Raw genomic sequence first — 17,357 nt, forward strand, 5'->3', positions numbered from 1 at the left:
CCAAGAAAGGCGAGACCAGCATTGTGAAGACGAAGTCGAAAAGGGGACTAAACATCTCAATTCTTGCCGGTATTTCTTACCAAGGTGTTGAGAGTGTGCAGGCGAAGTTGACCCCTGGTGGCACGACAGGACCAATTTTCGTTGAATTTGTAAAGACGATTATGGATTCGCTCGACCACAGTAATGCTGCCCCTCACAACTTCATTATGGATAATGCCTCGATCCATAGATCCCACCTTGTCACTGAATTGTTTGCTAATTCACGACACCACCTACACTTTCTCCCCCCATACTCTCCTTTCCTAAACCCGATTGAAGAGTGCTTCTCCAAACTCAAAACACTGGTCAAGAGAAAGCCCGGGTTGGTATGTGGTCAATTCTTGGAGTATATTGCTGAGTGCTCCCGCCATATCGCTATGGAAAACTGCCAAGGCTGGGTTGATCATAGCATTAGCTTCTTCCCCCAATGTACAAATAGCCAAAAATAAATTGATTTTTTTTTATATATAGTCGGAGCACAAAATGAAAGTTTTGATTTTGCAAAATATATAGTTTGAAAAAAAAATATAACTTTTGGAGTGGAAATCCTGTAATAAGTATCGAAAAAAGACTGGTGAAACCCCCTAATGACCCTTGGTTGATATGTTTTCTCTCATATACGTCAAAATTCATGTGTACAATACGCTTGATTAGAGTACCCATAAATATAGTGCCTGTGCCCAAATTCCTCACAAGTAAGTTAGACTTCTATAATTTGGTATCAAGATAACTACTTTTATATAGATTAATTATGCTTTATTTTTGACTTTGCTTCTATATGAACTTCGCCATCAATCGTACATAAAGTACAAAATTTACAAAATTTCGGCTAAGTCACGACATCTAGAGTATCGAACTATTTTTTTAGATGCTTGGATGCTCGTTTTTCATTTTTTGAAGATTCGTTATAGCCAATCATTTTCCGAATTAAACTACCGCTATATCCAACAGTCAACATTCAAAGCTGGTGAAACCCCCTATTATGCTATGTCCTAGTTATTTAATTTTCTTAATATTTATAATACAATTTACAAACATAAGTACAAACCCACAGCTTGCTTAAAACGTGAAACTAATGGTAATAGAAGTGTCGTTAAATATTCTGAACTCACCAGAAAAATGGAGACATTTATAAAGTTGCTATATTTGACAACCGACATCTGAAACAGGCCCAAAGTTGCCTTTTTCAGAACCAGGATTTTCTCAAAATTTGGAAAATTTGTCCAAATTTCAATTTGTAAGATGCTATTTTTTCATATTAAATAAGACAAAGCTTATAGGGAATACATGTATGTATGTCTTATCTATATCGTGCATAATTTATAGCTACTGTAAATATATTTTCATGGAGATACAGCTTATTTATTCAATGTATCATGGAGGAAATATGAACAGAATATGCCAGGAAAACTATGTGAGACATGATTTGTCCTTATTTTTTTTTGGGAGCAATAGTTCAGAACATTTAACGACACTGTCTATTTGGTGCAAAGTCTATGAGTGTTGATTTGGCCACCTCTTTTTTGTTTGTACCTTTTTTTACCAACCCTTATACCGCACAAACCAACCTAGCATGTCTTAAACCCTCGTCTGAAAACAGATAAATTGAAAGATGTAGCTTTTGAAAAAAGAAAAAAGCTAAATCTATTTAACTTAAATAGTATAGTGGCCCCTTCATAATTCTTCTTTATCTAATGTATGCAATTAGGGATCGGCATTTAATTAGTATTACAAACTTTAACTAGAAAGCTTCTTTATTCTACATGGGTAGTCACTGCCAACTTAAAGGTATTTGAAGATTGGACTCTTTTTTTTTACTCTTCTGGGAAGATACTTTTATAAGTTCTCTATGAAGCTGAAATATAGGCTGCTGGTTGGCCTTATTATCACTATCAAATTCTGACATTTCTTTCACTCTTTTGCAAGTTTAAATTTGTGGCAGGCAACATTATCTTCTTAGTATATAGACTTGCTTTCATTGTTCTCATCAAAAGCTTATATAAATAAAACATTCCTTTTCATTGACACGTTGCATGTGTCTTCAAACTTCCGGCTGACCCGAACATATTATGTCTTTCTAAATCTTTTTTTTTTGTGTTCACTATTCAAACAAATTGATCATGTAATAGTCTTAGAAAGAACATAGCCATTACAGCTGACGCAGAAATCAATTAAAAGATATAAAGATTGTATCAATTAACTTTTACATTATTTATCTATTTCCTTTTCTCTCTTTCATTTATTAATTATTAATTATCCAAAGAAGCATGGTTTATCTCAATATCTTAATAGCTTAATAAGATCTTACTAACTTGTCATATATATGTAAACATTGCAACATAAAAACAATAAAGACTACCTTTACATACCACTTTTGTTTTGTTTTGTTTTGTTTTGTTTTGTTTTTATGGAACAAAGCTCTGGCTTATTGGTGAGACTCTTGTTCAAAAAGACATAAGAGGAGCCACAACTTGTCTTTGGTTTTTTTTGTTTTCGTAAAATATAAGATAAAATGTGCAATTGAGAGAGAGAAATATAGGGAATGGGTGTTAATCGAAATCCTCTTTAACACGTAGACGGGGTGATAGGGAATTGGATGTAGTGATAGTATTGGTGATAAAAAAAGTTAATTGGTTGAATACAAAAACTCAATTGTGTTGCCACAAGGCTAGAAACAGAGCCAAGAATGGGAGCAGACAGCTAGGTGGGATCAAGAAGAGGTGGGAAGATCAAATTGTATAATGCATTGTAGACATTGAACATATGAGATTAAAAGTCAAAATGTGTGTACAAGAACGCCTAAAAAAATGAGGGGGGAGTAGGGATTGTGTGTGGAAGAAGGTAGGCCAAAACCAGAGGAATATTTATAAAAGTCACCAAACTTATTACAGTGTTTAAATAAAAATTCTAGCGCATAAAAAGCAAAAACACAATGCCATGATTTTGCTATTGTGAAAGTTTAATCACTTTGGATTTTGAAATTATAAGACATAAAAAGCTGGTACAGCGAAGTATATAACTGAAGACAAATTTACAGTAAAGCCGTTGCTTTCAATACAAGTTTTATTAAACAGAGCGATATGGACCTAGTTAACGTTCACGAGGTAATACTTTTAGTTTCTTATTCAAACTTGACCCAATAATACCAAATATTAATGTAATTGCTTGCGCCCTCAAAATATACTAAAATATGTCAGTCTCAGTAAACTGTTTGTAACTTTGGTGGACTTGGTGGTGCCAAATCACTCGGTTCCTACTCAACACATGAGAAAATGCCTGTCATTATTATCCCAAATAAAAGGACTTTGAGGGCTTGCTAGATCTGTTTAGTAATTGTCTTTGTTTCTTGAATGGGGAAATTATCTGCGATCTATAGGAAGAATTTAACAAAATCTGCAATGTAATGACCACAAGCTCTTTATAAAAACCATCAAGATGAACTACTTACATTCTTTCTGACTAAATTGTGAGTACATAAGCACACACTAACCCTATCAACAATACAACTAAATAGAGCTATTATGTGACATCCCAGCAAAAGCTCCCATAATATTAATTAGTAAAGTAAGCTTTCTTGCTACTTTGCCTCTCTTTATTTCTTTATCTTAGCATTGATTTTTTGGCTCTTAATATTTTATATTTCTTTACTACCTTGCCCTTCCTTTTATATATATTTCTTTGCAGCTAATGTTGATAACTAATAATATCACAAGTCTACTTAACAATAAACATCCAGTAACAAAATGAGCTTAACTGACCTACCTTATCTTATAGGTGGGCTTGTATGTATATATGGCAGCATGATAAAAAAAAGCATCTTTTTCAATTTTATTGACTAATCACACCTTATAAAAATCTATAGCCATATGTTCATACTCTTCACACATATCAAATATTTGACACCTGTCTACTATAACTTTTTTCACATTTTTGTGTTAGACTATATTGGTCTGTTTTACTATCCCTCAATCGAAAACTATATTTCATATACCTTTATAAAAACGACTTTATAAAAAAAAAGTATACCACAGAATTAAATAACTGCTTGAATTGTGTTTTTTTTATGAAAATATTTACCCCACTATTTTCTTTCTTTCTCTTTACTTCATGTCACTACACAGACATCTTACTAAAATTACTATCACCATTAGTAATAGACATAGCCTCTTGGATTTTATGTTACAGGCGGTATAGCGTATATAGCACATTAACAAATAAAATACTCTTTGCAAAGTACAAAGATGTATTTCTGTTGTTATGTTAGGCTATCGATTGATGGACTGATTATGCATGAAAATCTTTTAGGAATCATACGGAATTTCCCTTTTTTGGGATAGTTCCATCTATTTTTTTTCTTTTGAGTGGTAAAGAAAAAAAGATAAAAGTACTCCTTTTTTCTGGTTTTCGTTTTTTCTCTTTCTTTCTTTAATGCGGCTGTCGATTAGGAATTTCTAGCTATGAATGTAGTTATGAAAACCGATGACCACAGAACAGTGACGACAGCTGGTACTTTGCCCCAAAGTGGCGCCATCAGACATGGGTCATGGACGGGACGCCATTGCTGTGAAGCGCGGGTAAAGATGTGTTACATGTGCTTCATGCCGTGTAGTCCTTGGCCCCCTCTGCAGTTGTGCCGCTTGTAAAAGCGTGATGAGTTCAGTCTGAGATAATACTCTGCTGTCCGCCTCCCTCGCCGTCAAGCCAGGTTTTCGTCCTGGGGGAGATTGAGCCACCTTGTGTGGGGACTAAGAGCTTGACAACCCTTTGTATCCTTTTTATATATATAGAAAAATTAAGTAGATAGTAATAATAGTAATAAGTATAGATGTTAATAAATAAAATCTTCTTTCAAATAAAAACTATTTAAAACCATGTCTCCAAAAAACATCTGTCTTTTATTATGCATTTAAGTTGAAGAAAAATGATAATGAGTAATTAATAACCTTGACACGGTAATTACAAGATGTCAAATGTAGAAAGAACTTGATTATAAGTACCGCTTAAAAACAGCTTTTCCTTGAATATTTGTGCTATTACACAAAGTAGACTGATTTTAGAACTGAATGGCTCTCTTTTAATCTCACCATTCAAAATACAATTACGCGTAATAGTTGTTTAATCTAATTCACAATAAAAGACTTTGTGTGAAGATTGAAAACAAAAAACTCAATCTGCATACATTAGTCCCCCAACTGATAATATTTTTGAACATTGAATGCTGTTGCTTGTGATTTTACAAGTTTAACACGCTTTTAATGTAGTTGACACCATTTCCGAAGCATACAAGGAGATGGCCGTTTCAAAAATTGAAACGAATTCAGCGGACGAAATTCGTTTTTTTTTTAAAAATAAATAAATAAATAACACTAGGTACTAGCTAATTAGCGTATAGAAACAAAAGCCTAATCACTGTGTAGTGAATGACCTACAAACAAGAATAGAAACAATAATTAAACGTCACAATCGATTACATTCAAGATTAACAATATTTAATGCAGCCTACTCTTCACTTCCAAAGTGTTGACTGGCGAATACTCCTCAGGGTTGATGACCTTAATTACTCCAGCACAGAGGTATATAATTTTTCTTGTTAGTCAAAGAAAATACAGTAGTTTTTTTTTGTTTGTATGTAGCAGAGCTCTGGTTTGTTGGTGGGACTCTTGTTTAAAAGGCTTAAAAGGTATTAAAACTTGTTTTTTTTTGGATTTAATGTTTTTGTGAAGTATAAGATATTAAATTGCTAGATATCTAGACTGAAAATGAGTGTTGATCTAGGTTTCCTTTACTGTGTAAGTAGTGAAGTAGAAAACTATCTCTGGTGGTGACATTAGTAGCAACGAAAAGGAGATTTATCATATACAAGATCTCAATGGTGTTGCTACAAAGCGAAAAGAACTTGACCAAGTATGGAAGCGGGCTATAGAGTGAGTTCAAGGGTAAATGGGAAGGTAAACTTGTACAATACATTGTGACTATCGGAGGTTTGAGAGAAAAATACAAAATGCGTGTGCCAAAACATCTGCCAAAGAAGAGGTTCGAGAGGGTTATATAAAGAGATATGGTTTTGGAAAAAAAAGTGTCTCTATTTGCAAAGAAAGGCCAAGTATGAGATGGAAATGCAGTAGGAACACTGTATAGAAGACTGATTGACAAGAAAGCTTGCGATGAAATAACCGTAAGCAGATATTGCAAGATGCATATGGAAGGACAAAAGTGTAAAAGAATCCACTTTGGAGCCATTGCGCATCATCAGGTCACCAAATTGAACAGTCCAGGTTTTTTTATATAGAGAAGCACGAGGAAGGGATGTTTGAAAGGAGAGTGAGTTGTCATCTATAAGCTGATATATTTTGCAAAGAATGCGCGGTGAACGAGGGAAGGAAAAATATACGTGTCTAGAAAGAATATCCAAGCTTGTGTCAATCTTGTAGATATCCCGAATCTGAGGGTGACGCAAAGAAGAATTAAAGGCAAGAGAAACTGTATGGAATAAAAGAGACAGAACTCAGAAGAATATCCATACAAGTTACCGGATTTACCACAGTGTAGCCAGAATCATGAGGCTAGATATCACACGCGGCAAAAAGTTTAAAGAAAGAACTGTTATATGACTAAAATCGAATAGGTCGGAGGTCAGGAAAAATGAAACGAAGAATAGGATGGGTATCAGGTAAATAATGACGAAGAGGTTGTATCGACCAAGACATTGCCAGACCAGAAAGAGAAGAAGAGTGAAACAGAGGTCAAAGACAATGAAGCTGAAGAGCACCTTGCTGAAATTTTCGACTCAAAGTCCTCAATCCGCTCATTTTAATGGGATGAAGCTTCGGTGTTGATGAAAACGGGTCATGAGATGTTCAGCATTTGCGAAAAAGGTATCGGGAACAAATAAAACATGAAAAACCTGCAAGAGTTTTGAGAGGATAAAAGAGCTTAGGACGGCAGTGCGACTGCGGATAGACGAGGCACTGAAGAGGAGGATGTGTAAGATATGCTCTATCATGGCTAGTATTTGTGAGCAGAAGGGGTTGCATTGAGTGAGAAAAGAAATGACTAGGGAGCCAAGGTAGCGAATAGATTCAGGAGAGTGGTTATCCTGATAGTCAACAGTCTGTAAGCTGTAAAGGGTGTTTATCCAACGACTGTGAGGAAACCCCGACAGAGAAAATACTTGGGTCTTGTGAAAATTGATACGTGCAGTTGAAGCAGAGGCGGAAGTGGCGAGGTGGCGAGGTGGCGAGGTGGCGAGATGGTGCTGTGATCAGAATATATCTTGGACCTGCGAAAGGTAAACCAAAAGATCGTCGACATAGAATAATAGCTTTATGGGATAAGAGGGCTAGTTGAAAGTGTCTTGTATGTCAATTCCAGGAAAGTATGGATCGTGCATGTGTTGGTGCAAAAGTGGGCCAAAGAACAGGCTAAACAGGACAGGATACATGATACCGCCATCCCTTAATCCGCACACTTGGCAAAAATGGCAAAAAAGAAAGCCATTGGCGACAATCTTAAGGCTGGAAGAGAAGAAAATATTAGAAGCGCAGGTTATAATGGAAGAAAGAAGAATGAATTGGGCAATAATTTGCTTGAGATAGTCAGAGTTAACTCGATAATAAGCTTTTCTCTGATCCAAGAGAAAGCCGATTCAGGAATGACCAGTGGGATTAACATGGCGGATAACCAGCTTTGTGGGTTTACCATTTTCAGTAAGAAAACAACCACAGATGAACCCAGTTTGGTACGGGGATACAATGGATCTAGTGGCTCTGATTATGCGGGTTTTAAGAAGGCCAGGGAAATCCTCAGCATCAGCATTGATCTAGGTAATTGGTCGCCAGATCTTCAACTAAGAAAGATCACCTTTCTTTGGTAGCAGGAACGCACAAATTGTTTGCCAGGATGACAGGAATTGACTACTAATGAGAACTTTGATGTACATTTGGGTAAGTATCTGGGTGCAGGAAGGATAGTTGAATACTAATTGAAGAATTTTATAAGGGAGTCTATATAGTCATACAGGGCTTCTTCTTGGAGACCGAGAAACTCCTTCTCGTATGTTGTCACCAAAAGATGTGGCTGCCAGTGAGGAACGTCTGGTATCTGAGAGGTAAATATCCTGGGGTAGGTTGTTAAGTGAATCGTCTATGGGTATCTAGTCTATTTGTTTATGTGTATACGGAGCTTCACAACATGCAGCAGCCGTCTCAGCCATGCCATCAATATCAATGTGCAAGTGATCTGTAGAGGAATAGCGAAGATTGTTAATATTTTTTTGAGAATGTCGTTCGGCAACTGTACATTTGAGGTAGTCCGAGGAAAACACTCTATTCTCCTGCCGGTGTTTGTCAGCACAGAGGACAAGGATTTGCACGCTCTCCAGGTGTACCTGTTGTAACTGCCTTTGAATGGCGGTTAATTAAAAAAAAGTTAGGCTGGTTGATGCCTGAACTCGTGGATCAACGTGTTGCGTTAGAGGTATCTGGGACTGTTATTAGGATAGTATCAATAATGGGAAAAGTTGATACTGTGAGAGTGTTATTCTTTAGAGACAAAAGAATATTGTTTATATCTTTTACTATTAAAATTCCAGTAATGCAAATCCCTGTTGTGTAATAGTTCGGGGGATTGCTAACTCGCCAAATTTATTAGCAAAAATGAGTCAGTGTTTGGTTGTGGAATCTGTACTTCACTCAATTGTGGTGAGTATACTACATAGTGCATCTCAAGCTTTCTGTTCATTTAATAATATTTTAGCAAGGTAAAATTGTGATATTTTGCATGAATGCTAAAATTTAATAATAAAATAATGAAAAAGACTTTATTGATATTCAAACACTCACATGGTCGACTATATATGAGTGAGTAGCTTGACATATGATGCTGAATGTGTAAAGGCATATTATTTAGTCAAATCTGTAGTATAAAGGACATAAGCTTCATGCAGCTCTAAATACATATGGTGTATAGCGTGGTGGTGCACAAAATACTGTATGCCACAAAATGATACATCACAGTATACTATAGCACAAATAACACAAAATAACAGGACAATAAAGACAAGTGATATGTTAGATCTAAAACTCCCACATTAATCAGTAAATCAAAACAAATAAAGGAAAGACAAAACTTTAAAAAACAAAATATAAGCTATACCTTTCTTTAAAGTAAACTTGTTCTCTAAATGATAAGTATCATATGGTCTGTTTAAATTACTTTCTATATTTTTTAAGAAAATTTGTGTCAAGAGATCTCTTGCAGAAATACATAAGTTTGTATATAATCTAAGGCTTGTACACAAGGATATCATTGTTGGTTGTCTCTATCCAAATAAATATTTAATAGAGTGAATCATCCGTTTATGCTCGGATTTGTACTTTACTTGTACCTTTATTTGCACTTGAATGCCCATAGTATATTTTGCTTTTGATTAATAAAGTTATTATTATTATTTTCTTTCTCGAGGTAAAGTAATGTAAGTAATGGGTAGTATAGCAGAAGAAAGACATGGCTTATACCTTGAACCATGATGTTTCTTTTTTAAAGTAGAAAGAAACAACAAACAAATATTCATTTACTAAATCGTTCAATTATTCACTTGCTCACTGTGTATCACTGTGTGTTTGTGTGTCTTACTACATTTTTTCTTTGTACGCTGAACTGATTTACTTTTTAGCTAATTTGTGGGTGTTCTTAAGGATAATTGGAAAAGAATTAGTTCTTTGAAGGAGCTTTGTCCTATCTCAAACAATCCTAATCGATCTTTTATTTTGGGGATCTGATTCAGTCTACATTTGTAAGATTTATACATATTGATATGATATTCAATCAGATCTCACTGTTTTTTTTAGAGAAAAATATTGCTTTATTTTCTATGAGCAAGTTTTCAAAACATAAGAAAAGGTTAATGACATCTAGTCGTTAAATAAACCAGAGGAGAGATAAAAAGCAAGTTTTGGTAAATAAAAGCCTTTTGAAAGTGAAAGAAGATGAGTGGAAGTATGAGGAACATCAATAGAAGCGCAAGGAATATCGATAGATTGTTCTATTTACACAAAAGAACCAAAGAGTAAAAGAACTGTTTCAATTGTAATATTTTGAAACAAAATTTCTCTAATAAAATCAAAAGAAAAGGCATATTCTTTTGGGCTATATGCCATGAAATACTCAAATTGATCTCTTTTTTTTGTTGTTGTTGTTGTTAAGCAACACAGATCTTTATGGTCCACATGTTCTAGAACCACTGTAACCATTGGCAACCGTTTTTTCTGTTCTTTGTTTATCTACAAAAGAATTGGTCAGCATTGTATATGACCTTTTTGTATCTTTTATTTTTAGATTGTTGAAATATGTATTTATTTATACTTTACTGTGTACCATAATTAAATATTCCTTAAATAAGATAAAGAAGTACAATTCCTATACATAGAAAGAAATTTATTTACTTTATTTAGATTGGAGGATTTTATTATTATTTGTATTCTTATGGATTGAATGTGTATGTAAATATGTATATATCAATCTTTAATTGTTATTATTATTCTGAATTAATTCAATTGAATAAAAACTACGGCACCAATTAAGAGCAAATATATTTATATTTTTATTAATGATAATAATTATGATTATAAAAGAGTAAACTTCCTCTTCTCCTACTCCCCCTTTTCGCGGATATTTTGAATACTTAAATTGTGTAGACAGGTGAATATAATAGTCTATAGCCGCTAATAGTCCACAGAGATATTTACAAGGCAATTGTTAATTTGAGTAAATAAATATCATTCATCAAAGCCATATAATTTCGTTGTATCTCGATTTCTTTGTAAAGAATAGAAATAGACTCTCTGTAGGTTGGCTCGGAACGCTTCGTTTTTTTCTTTTAGTTATTTTTGAATAGATCGCCCAATGTGTTATTTTAAAAGAAAAACAAGACAGGGAGACCAAAGATGGTCAATAATGTTTCTTACAGTTAATGCTATTTATTATTTAAATATATCGTATGATGAAATGTGCTATAGGCTAGAGTATAAGAGTAACATTAAAATCTAATTAAGGCCCTATGTTTAAAGAAACTATAATTTCTTTAAAGTCAGTCAATTACATATAAAAATAAATAAATAATACTTTGCCCTTTTATGATGATGATTATAGTTGGACCTCTTTAGATATTTTGGTTAAGCAAAGAAAAGAAAAAGTACATATGTGGGTTATATGGCTGTCTATTGAATACCTACCATGTATATAAAATGACGTGAATAATAATTAATCATGGCTATGTGATTTATTACGAGGATGGTAATTGGACGATGATCAAATGGCAATTACTGGGTTTACTTTATATCTTTAGATCCAATCCGAAAAACCAGCAATAGGGAATGGATTTAATTTCATCATGGGGGGAGTGAGAAATACGGAGAGATTTTTTTATTTTATTTTTATAATTTTTATACTATGGCTGATAGAATTATAATATTATCCACGTGTGACTTATTCTACTTCCTTCCTTCCCCGTTCTTGTCCTTGTTCTTTTTCTTGCTGTTCTTTTTGCTATGAATTCTGTAATTGATTGCAAATTTAACTATTATATATTACGCCATTAGTCGTACTAGATATATGTATTAATGAACTTGGTATATTCTATATTTTTCTTTTTGTACCTATATCTTTAAAAATACATCAAGTCCGCCTGGAACCATTTCCGATTGTTTTTTATTTTGATACTTTCATTATCCTTATAATACGGTAGGATATAAAGAATGAATGATCGAGAAATATCTATATATATATATATATATATATATAATAGTCTTTGTTTCAATTTGTGGATAAACTATAATTCTTGATTATTTCAAGATATAGTCATTTGTTTCAAATAAAATGTAAAACTAAACCACTAATAATACTATAGTAATATGCACGGACGCTTGGGTTAAAAGGGATAAGGAAACAGTTGCCGAATATATGAAATCCAGCGCGGAGTAAACAAGCAAAAAAAAATGGAAAAACGTGGCAACGAATTTTTTGTTTTCTTTCTTGTTCCGCAGTACAAAAATGGTATCCACGGTCAACCTATTAAATTGATTTCCGCACAAACAATAAAAAAAAAATTAGTATATAAAGGACTGAATTATTTCCCAATCTGCCCCTGATTTTCGGTTTTCCTTCTTTATATCCCTCTTGCCCCACATCGCAGTCTCTTTCTTACCATTAGGAACTTGTTCCAATACAACCCGTCACTATACAAAAAAAACTTAAAAAAAACATACCTACTTGTCTTTCCCTTTCACAATCTATTCTTCTTATTCTTTAAATATCACTATGCCTAATAACACCAGTTTTGTCTTTGGTAAGTGATTAATCAAATGACTATTGATAGTTTACTAACATTAAACGTTATAGTCGGTAATCCCGGAAAGAAGATCTCTTTAGAACATGCCAGCCACTCTTGCCCTCGCTGCAAACAATTATCAGTCCAACTCATTAGATCCGAGACACAATTGATCGTCCTCAATAAGCGCATCGCCAACAACATGCGGGTCAGATACGAATGTTCGAGTTGCAAATGGAAAAACGAAGAACTGCCCTATGACAGCGACACCATGGCCCAAATGCAGCGTTACTTTTCTGATGATGGGGGAGATATGTCCTCTGAATCATCTGGTGAAACATACATGTATCCTGTGTCCCCGACATCACCAACTAGACCAGGCACAGCCTATTAAATAATCCAAAGCTTTACTATCAGCCAACCAAGTCAACCAAATTCAACCAACCAAATTCAGCCAAAGCCCATTGTCATCATGCCCTTATTTTTATTTTCTTTTACTATCTCCTCTGCGTCCTATCGATATTTCAACTACGGCACCATTGCACGCACACACGCAAACACGCACACACGCACACACGCACACAATATACATTACACGCATAATGAACAATGGACAATGGAAAATAATTTTATATTCATCAAATTTACTTAAATGCGCCAAGCATTACATTCTTATTTATATTTTCATTATTATTCTTATAGACTTTGGCTTTAAATGCTTTTAAAAACAACTATCATCTCTTACCAAGATTATTCATAACTTAGACTTTATTTATCATTATCATTATCATTACTACTACTATATATTTTTTTCTTTATTTCTTCCTTTTAATACGCCTCTTTACTTACTATATTTCTCATCTGTACATTCTCCAATTCATTCAATATTAATCTACCATATGCCACTTTCTTTTATTTTTTATTTTCTTTTTGCAATTTATAATTATTACAAATATACAATAATATAAATATAAATATTGCTCTTATTTTGGAGAATATATGCGTACAAATGTTTATTCTATGCAATTACACACATAAATAAAATATATAAATAATAATAATAATAATAATAAAAAATACAATGAAAATGTTACATTTCAATTACCCCAGTATTTTATAGCTCCAATTCCAATGATATAAAAATTACCAGTCATTACTTCTTGTCGTTGCTATGTGTCTATGTATCTATGTATCTATGTATCTATGTGTGTATTTGATATATCTCCGCCAATAAAAATAAAATAAAATAAATAAAAAGAAAGAGAGGGTTTCTTTTTGCCGTGCATTAAATAAAAGGTGACACAACCAAGGCAGCAGATTATATATTTTTATATATAGAAAGTTACATCCCGAATTCTGTTTTCAATCGCAAGTCCGGTTCTACAAGAAGTTTCCAATAGATTTTATTTTTTATATTTGTATTTATTTTATATTTATATAGATTATTGCTTTGGGGTAGTGAAAGCAAAAGAAAATAATTTATATATACTTATATAAATAAATACCTCTTTATACTCATAATTAGATATACACACACACAAAAGCAAAACTGAGGATAGTAATCGGGTAGGTAATATAAAATTATTTAAAAATCTTTTTACGTATCTGAGTTGGTGGACAATTGGAACAAATCACCTACGCAATTACAAGTCAGGGTACTTTTTTATATGTATATAGTATTTCTTCTACGTAATTTCAAAGAAATATAAAAGTGCCATGTTGTTTTTTCTTTTATTACAAAACCAAAGATTAATTATTAATACAGCATGGGTTCTTCTTGTTCAACCTTCCACCCGAAATATTAAACCCCCCCCCCCCCCCCAAAAGCCTTAAAATAAGCGCCACTAATCTTTCGATCTTGAAATAACATACACAGAAGAAAATTTTAAAGAAAATTTTGAAAAATAATAATTGGTAATTAGAGAAGTTTGAAACGTGTAATTAGCACTAATGAAATAATAATAATAATTTATTTTTTATTTTATACTATAATTACAACCATTATAGTTATTAGTCTGACGAAATATGGTGACACCAAAAAGAATATTATTTATTTATTTTTTATATATAAATATTTTATTCAGGTCAAATGAACATCTTCAAACAGGAAACAAAAATTAAAAACATTACACCAAAGAATAATCCTAGAGATCAATTTACGTTACTCACATCTACAAGTTAGTATCTGTCTTGTTTCTTTCTTTCCATTTTATCTGTATCATTTGTACCAGGACTCATGTCAGTTTTGGTTTTTTTTTTATATTTGAATGGAAATGAGTAATATTAATCAATAACCAAAAGAAAGGAGAAAACACTTTCAAGTACAATTCAAATGTACATATATTGGCTGGCCCTTTTAATTGGAAACAGTGACATTTGTACCATTGGTGGTGGTGATATTAGTAGTCGCAAGCAGCAGCAGCACCACCACCAGCAGCAGGAATATCGGGACAACCAGAAACAAAATAGTAAGGTCACCAAATGCTCTGACTTCATTACAAGCCATCATGCTATCCAAGCAATAGAGCAAACCATATCATATAAAAGAAAGAAAAAAGTGCTTGAAATTTGATCAAAAGTCAAAATCTAATGTTTATTATAAACTATATATAATAATCTCTTGATTAAAATAATTACATTGGTCTTGATCTACTAAAAGAAAATATATATATATGTACCATACAAAAGTCCCCCCCCCCCCCTTTTTTTTGTTATTGCCTTTAAATTCCTCAAAATGGAAATTTTAATATCTCGGGTAGCCAATAATAAAAGCATTACAAGGTGATTGTTGCCTATCATCATTGAATGACTTTATGAATCTCTCTCTCTCTTTTTACTTATTTGCCTCGAGCATATTGTGACATCATCTAAAAACAATTATTGTTATTTGATTTGATTTGATTTTTAAAGTAGATAGTGGTAATGACAATGGCAATGGCAATGGCAATTAATAAAGTTACTATCTCCCTAACTGCCACTGCCACTGCCAATGCCAACGTCACTGTCATTGTGTGTAGTTAGGAAAGGAAATAAACTTGCCGCGACATCGGTAAGGAGTAATATATATATATATATAAATAAAAAGCCCCATGATCATTCCCTTGAATACAGGAACACAAACCTCAATCTGTTTTGGTAACGAGTACACACACACATATATATAATTACTGTTCCACAACCTTTACACACGTGCAGAAATGTATTCAACGTTATTTGCAATGAAGAAAAAAAAATACTTGTACTAAAGATACATTCTACATTTGTCTTTCTGCGGTCTATTAACACCCCAATATCTGTCGCTTGATCTCGTAAGCCCTGGTAAAGAAGACGTTATACAGAACATTTATTGTTTTTTTTTCCCTCAGATTTCCGAGATTAAATCAAACATTATAAGTATTGTAATCATTTTCATTATTATAATCATTATCGTCACTATTATCATTGTTATAGAAACTAATTGCCGATATTTGTAATAATAATAAAAAGAATACTCCTTTGCTTATTATTATCTTACTAATCCAAAGCTAAAAAAAGAAGAGAAGAGAAGAGATGTGAGGGGTCACAAGAAATGAAAACAGACAGATACACAGTAGAAATTGTTAACCACTCGGATATCTTGCTTCATATAAATATGAATATGAATATGAATATAAGCTTTTGTATACCAAGGAATTTATTATTATAATTACATAGATAGATAGATAGATAAATAGATATAAATTGGTATCCATAGTGATAAATTGGTATCTATAGTGATAAATAAATGTATCAAAAAAAAATTAGCTCTTATCTACCAAGATAAACAATGATAAATACAAGCCCGAAAATAACTCTTTTTTTTTTGTCGTTGTCTACACTCAGATTACATGTGAATATACACAAAAATCAAATATCCATGGAAACGAATCAGGATTGTTGTTTTTTATCTCAATTTGGATAAAATATCAAATCTATCTTGATATATAAAATAACATAAAATAAATGTTGATTCTTAAAATGTGTACAAAATAGAATATCTATGTATATATAAAAGGGAATTTAAAGAATATTCAACATCTTTGAAAGAGTTCTACAAAAAATAATTCACGATAGATGTCAGTAGACATGTAGATAGAGTTAAGATATCAGATTTGTACAAAAACATTAATAAATAAATAAATAAATAAATAAATAAATAGATGGATATAGAGAATTATATTACCAAATTTATATATTTATTTTTTATTTTTTTATCATTGTTCCTTCTTTGTAACAACCACTCTACTAACTTCTTCACCATTTTCTTTCATAAGATCCTCAACATTAACCTTCGTATCTCTGAACCAACCAAGGTTATCAGCAATCAGGTGGCGATTCTCGCACTTTGGACATTGGATAAGAACAACACCCTTTGTGTAAGACAGTTTTGACATGACATGCTGTGACCGTTCATCACACACTTTACATGTAAACCCAATCATAATCTTGTCCTTTGGATCTACATCATCCTCTGCTGCACCAAGATTGGTCATCACAGATCTATTTTCGTCGCGCTGACTAGAACATGTGTGGAGTGACGAGCGATTGAGCAAAGAAAACGCGGTCAAGACTGTCTGGCGGTTCTGGTTGTGACATGTCAAGGGTGCTATGGTGCAACAACGATTGAAATATGCTGTGGCTCTTGGCTTGGAGGACAAACCGATGAGTCCAAGTTGACGATGACCAATCTTTACACTTGATGCTGAGCGAATTATTCGTTGCATATTTTTAATTTATTTTTATTTTTAGGTGGTAGTGTTTTTGTTGTTGTTGGTTTTGTTGTTGTAAAATAGTAATATGGTATAACAGTACCAATAAGAATAATATTGTCTGGGATGGGGTATTTCTTTTCTTTTCTTTTCTTTTTTTTTTTACTTTACTTTTCTAAAATATATATATATATTATGTATATAAAAAAGGGCAGTCCCAGTCTTCTCGCATATTCTGAATCTCTTGTGCATGATACACTCACAGT

The 17,357-nt window shown here is 32.9% G+C and overlaps 5 protein-coding genes across 5 annotated transcripts; 3 read left to right on the top strand and 2 right to left on the bottom strand.

Annotated features, from left to right (window-relative positions):
• Positions 1 to 4,496: 4,496 nt before the first annotated feature.
• On the top strand, positions 4,497 to 6,853 carry PHYBLDRAFT_168873 (hypothetical protein; the record flags this gene model as incomplete). Its single annotated transcript, XM_018435955.1, has 7 exons — positions 4,497 to 4,613; positions 5,538 to 5,612; positions 5,784 to 5,828; positions 5,884 to 5,963; positions 6,021 to 6,142; positions 6,665 to 6,709; positions 6,753 to 6,853. The coding sequence occupies 7 exons, from the start codon at positions 4,497 to 4,499 to the stop codon at positions 6,851 to 6,853; spliced, it is 585 nt and encodes a 194-aa protein (XP_018291564.1).
• Positions 6,845 to 7,491, bottom strand: PHYBLDRAFT_145916 (hypothetical protein; the record flags this gene model as incomplete). The annotated part of the gene is made up of 2 exons (XM_018431561.1): positions 6,845 to 7,294; positions 7,486 to 7,491. 2 exons carry the CDS (start codon positions 7,489 to 7,491, stop codon positions 6,845 to 6,847), a joined length of 456 nt encoding a protein of 151 aa, XP_018291565.1.
• Positions 7,492 to 7,516: 25 nt separating this feature from the next.
• Positions 7,517 to 8,652, top strand: PHYBLDRAFT_63773 (hypothetical protein; the record flags this gene model as incomplete). The annotated part of the gene is made up of 3 exons (XM_018441178.1): positions 7,517 to 7,862; positions 8,059 to 8,146; positions 8,349 to 8,652. The coding sequence occupies 3 exons, from the start codon at positions 7,517 to 7,519 to the stop codon at positions 8,650 to 8,652; spliced, it is 738 nt and encodes a 245-aa protein (XP_018291566.1).
• A 3,604-nt stretch (positions 8,653 to 12,256) lies between these two features.
• On the top strand, positions 12,257 to 13,463 carry PHYBLDRAFT_187130 (hypothetical protein). The gene is made up of 2 exons (XM_018439331.1): positions 12,257 to 12,382; positions 12,436 to 13,463. Exons 1-2 carry the CDS (start codon positions 12,355 to 12,357, stop codon positions 12,756 to 12,758), a joined length of 351 nt encoding a protein of 116 aa, XP_018291567.1. The 5' UTR covers positions 12,257 to 12,354; the 3' UTR covers positions 12,759 to 13,463.
• Positions 13,464 to 16,617: 3,154 nt separating this feature from the next.
• PHYBLDRAFT_95282 (hypothetical protein) lies at positions 16,618 to 16,836 on the bottom strand (the record flags this gene model as incomplete). The annotated part of the gene is made up of 1 exon (XM_018443890.1): positions 16,618 to 16,836. A coding segment is annotated over one exon (219 nt), but the record flags the coding sequence as incomplete, so codon positions are not given.
• Between the last annotated feature and the right edge of the window lie 521 nt (positions 16,837 to 17,357).

The sequence above is a fragment of the Phycomyces blakesleeanus genome (genome assembly GCF_001638985.1).
Source record: "Phycomyces blakesleeanus NRRL 1555(-) unplaced genomic scaffold PHYBLscaffold_11, whole genome shotgun sequence".
NCBI lineage: Eukaryota > Fungi > Mucoromycota > Mucoromycetes > Mucorales > Phycomycetaceae > Phycomyces > Phycomyces blakesleeanus.

What these genes read in the sequence shown, in the direction of transcription:
- PHYBLDRAFT_187130 (XM_018439331.1), top strand. Translation starts at nt 12,355, where the DNA reads ATGCCTAATAACACCAGTTTTGTCTTTG. An exon ending in TAACACCAGTTTTGTCTTTG is followed by an intron (nt 12,383 to 12,435) that starts GTAAGTGATTAA and finishes TAAACGTTATAG; the next exon opens with TCGGTAATCCCGGAAAGAAG.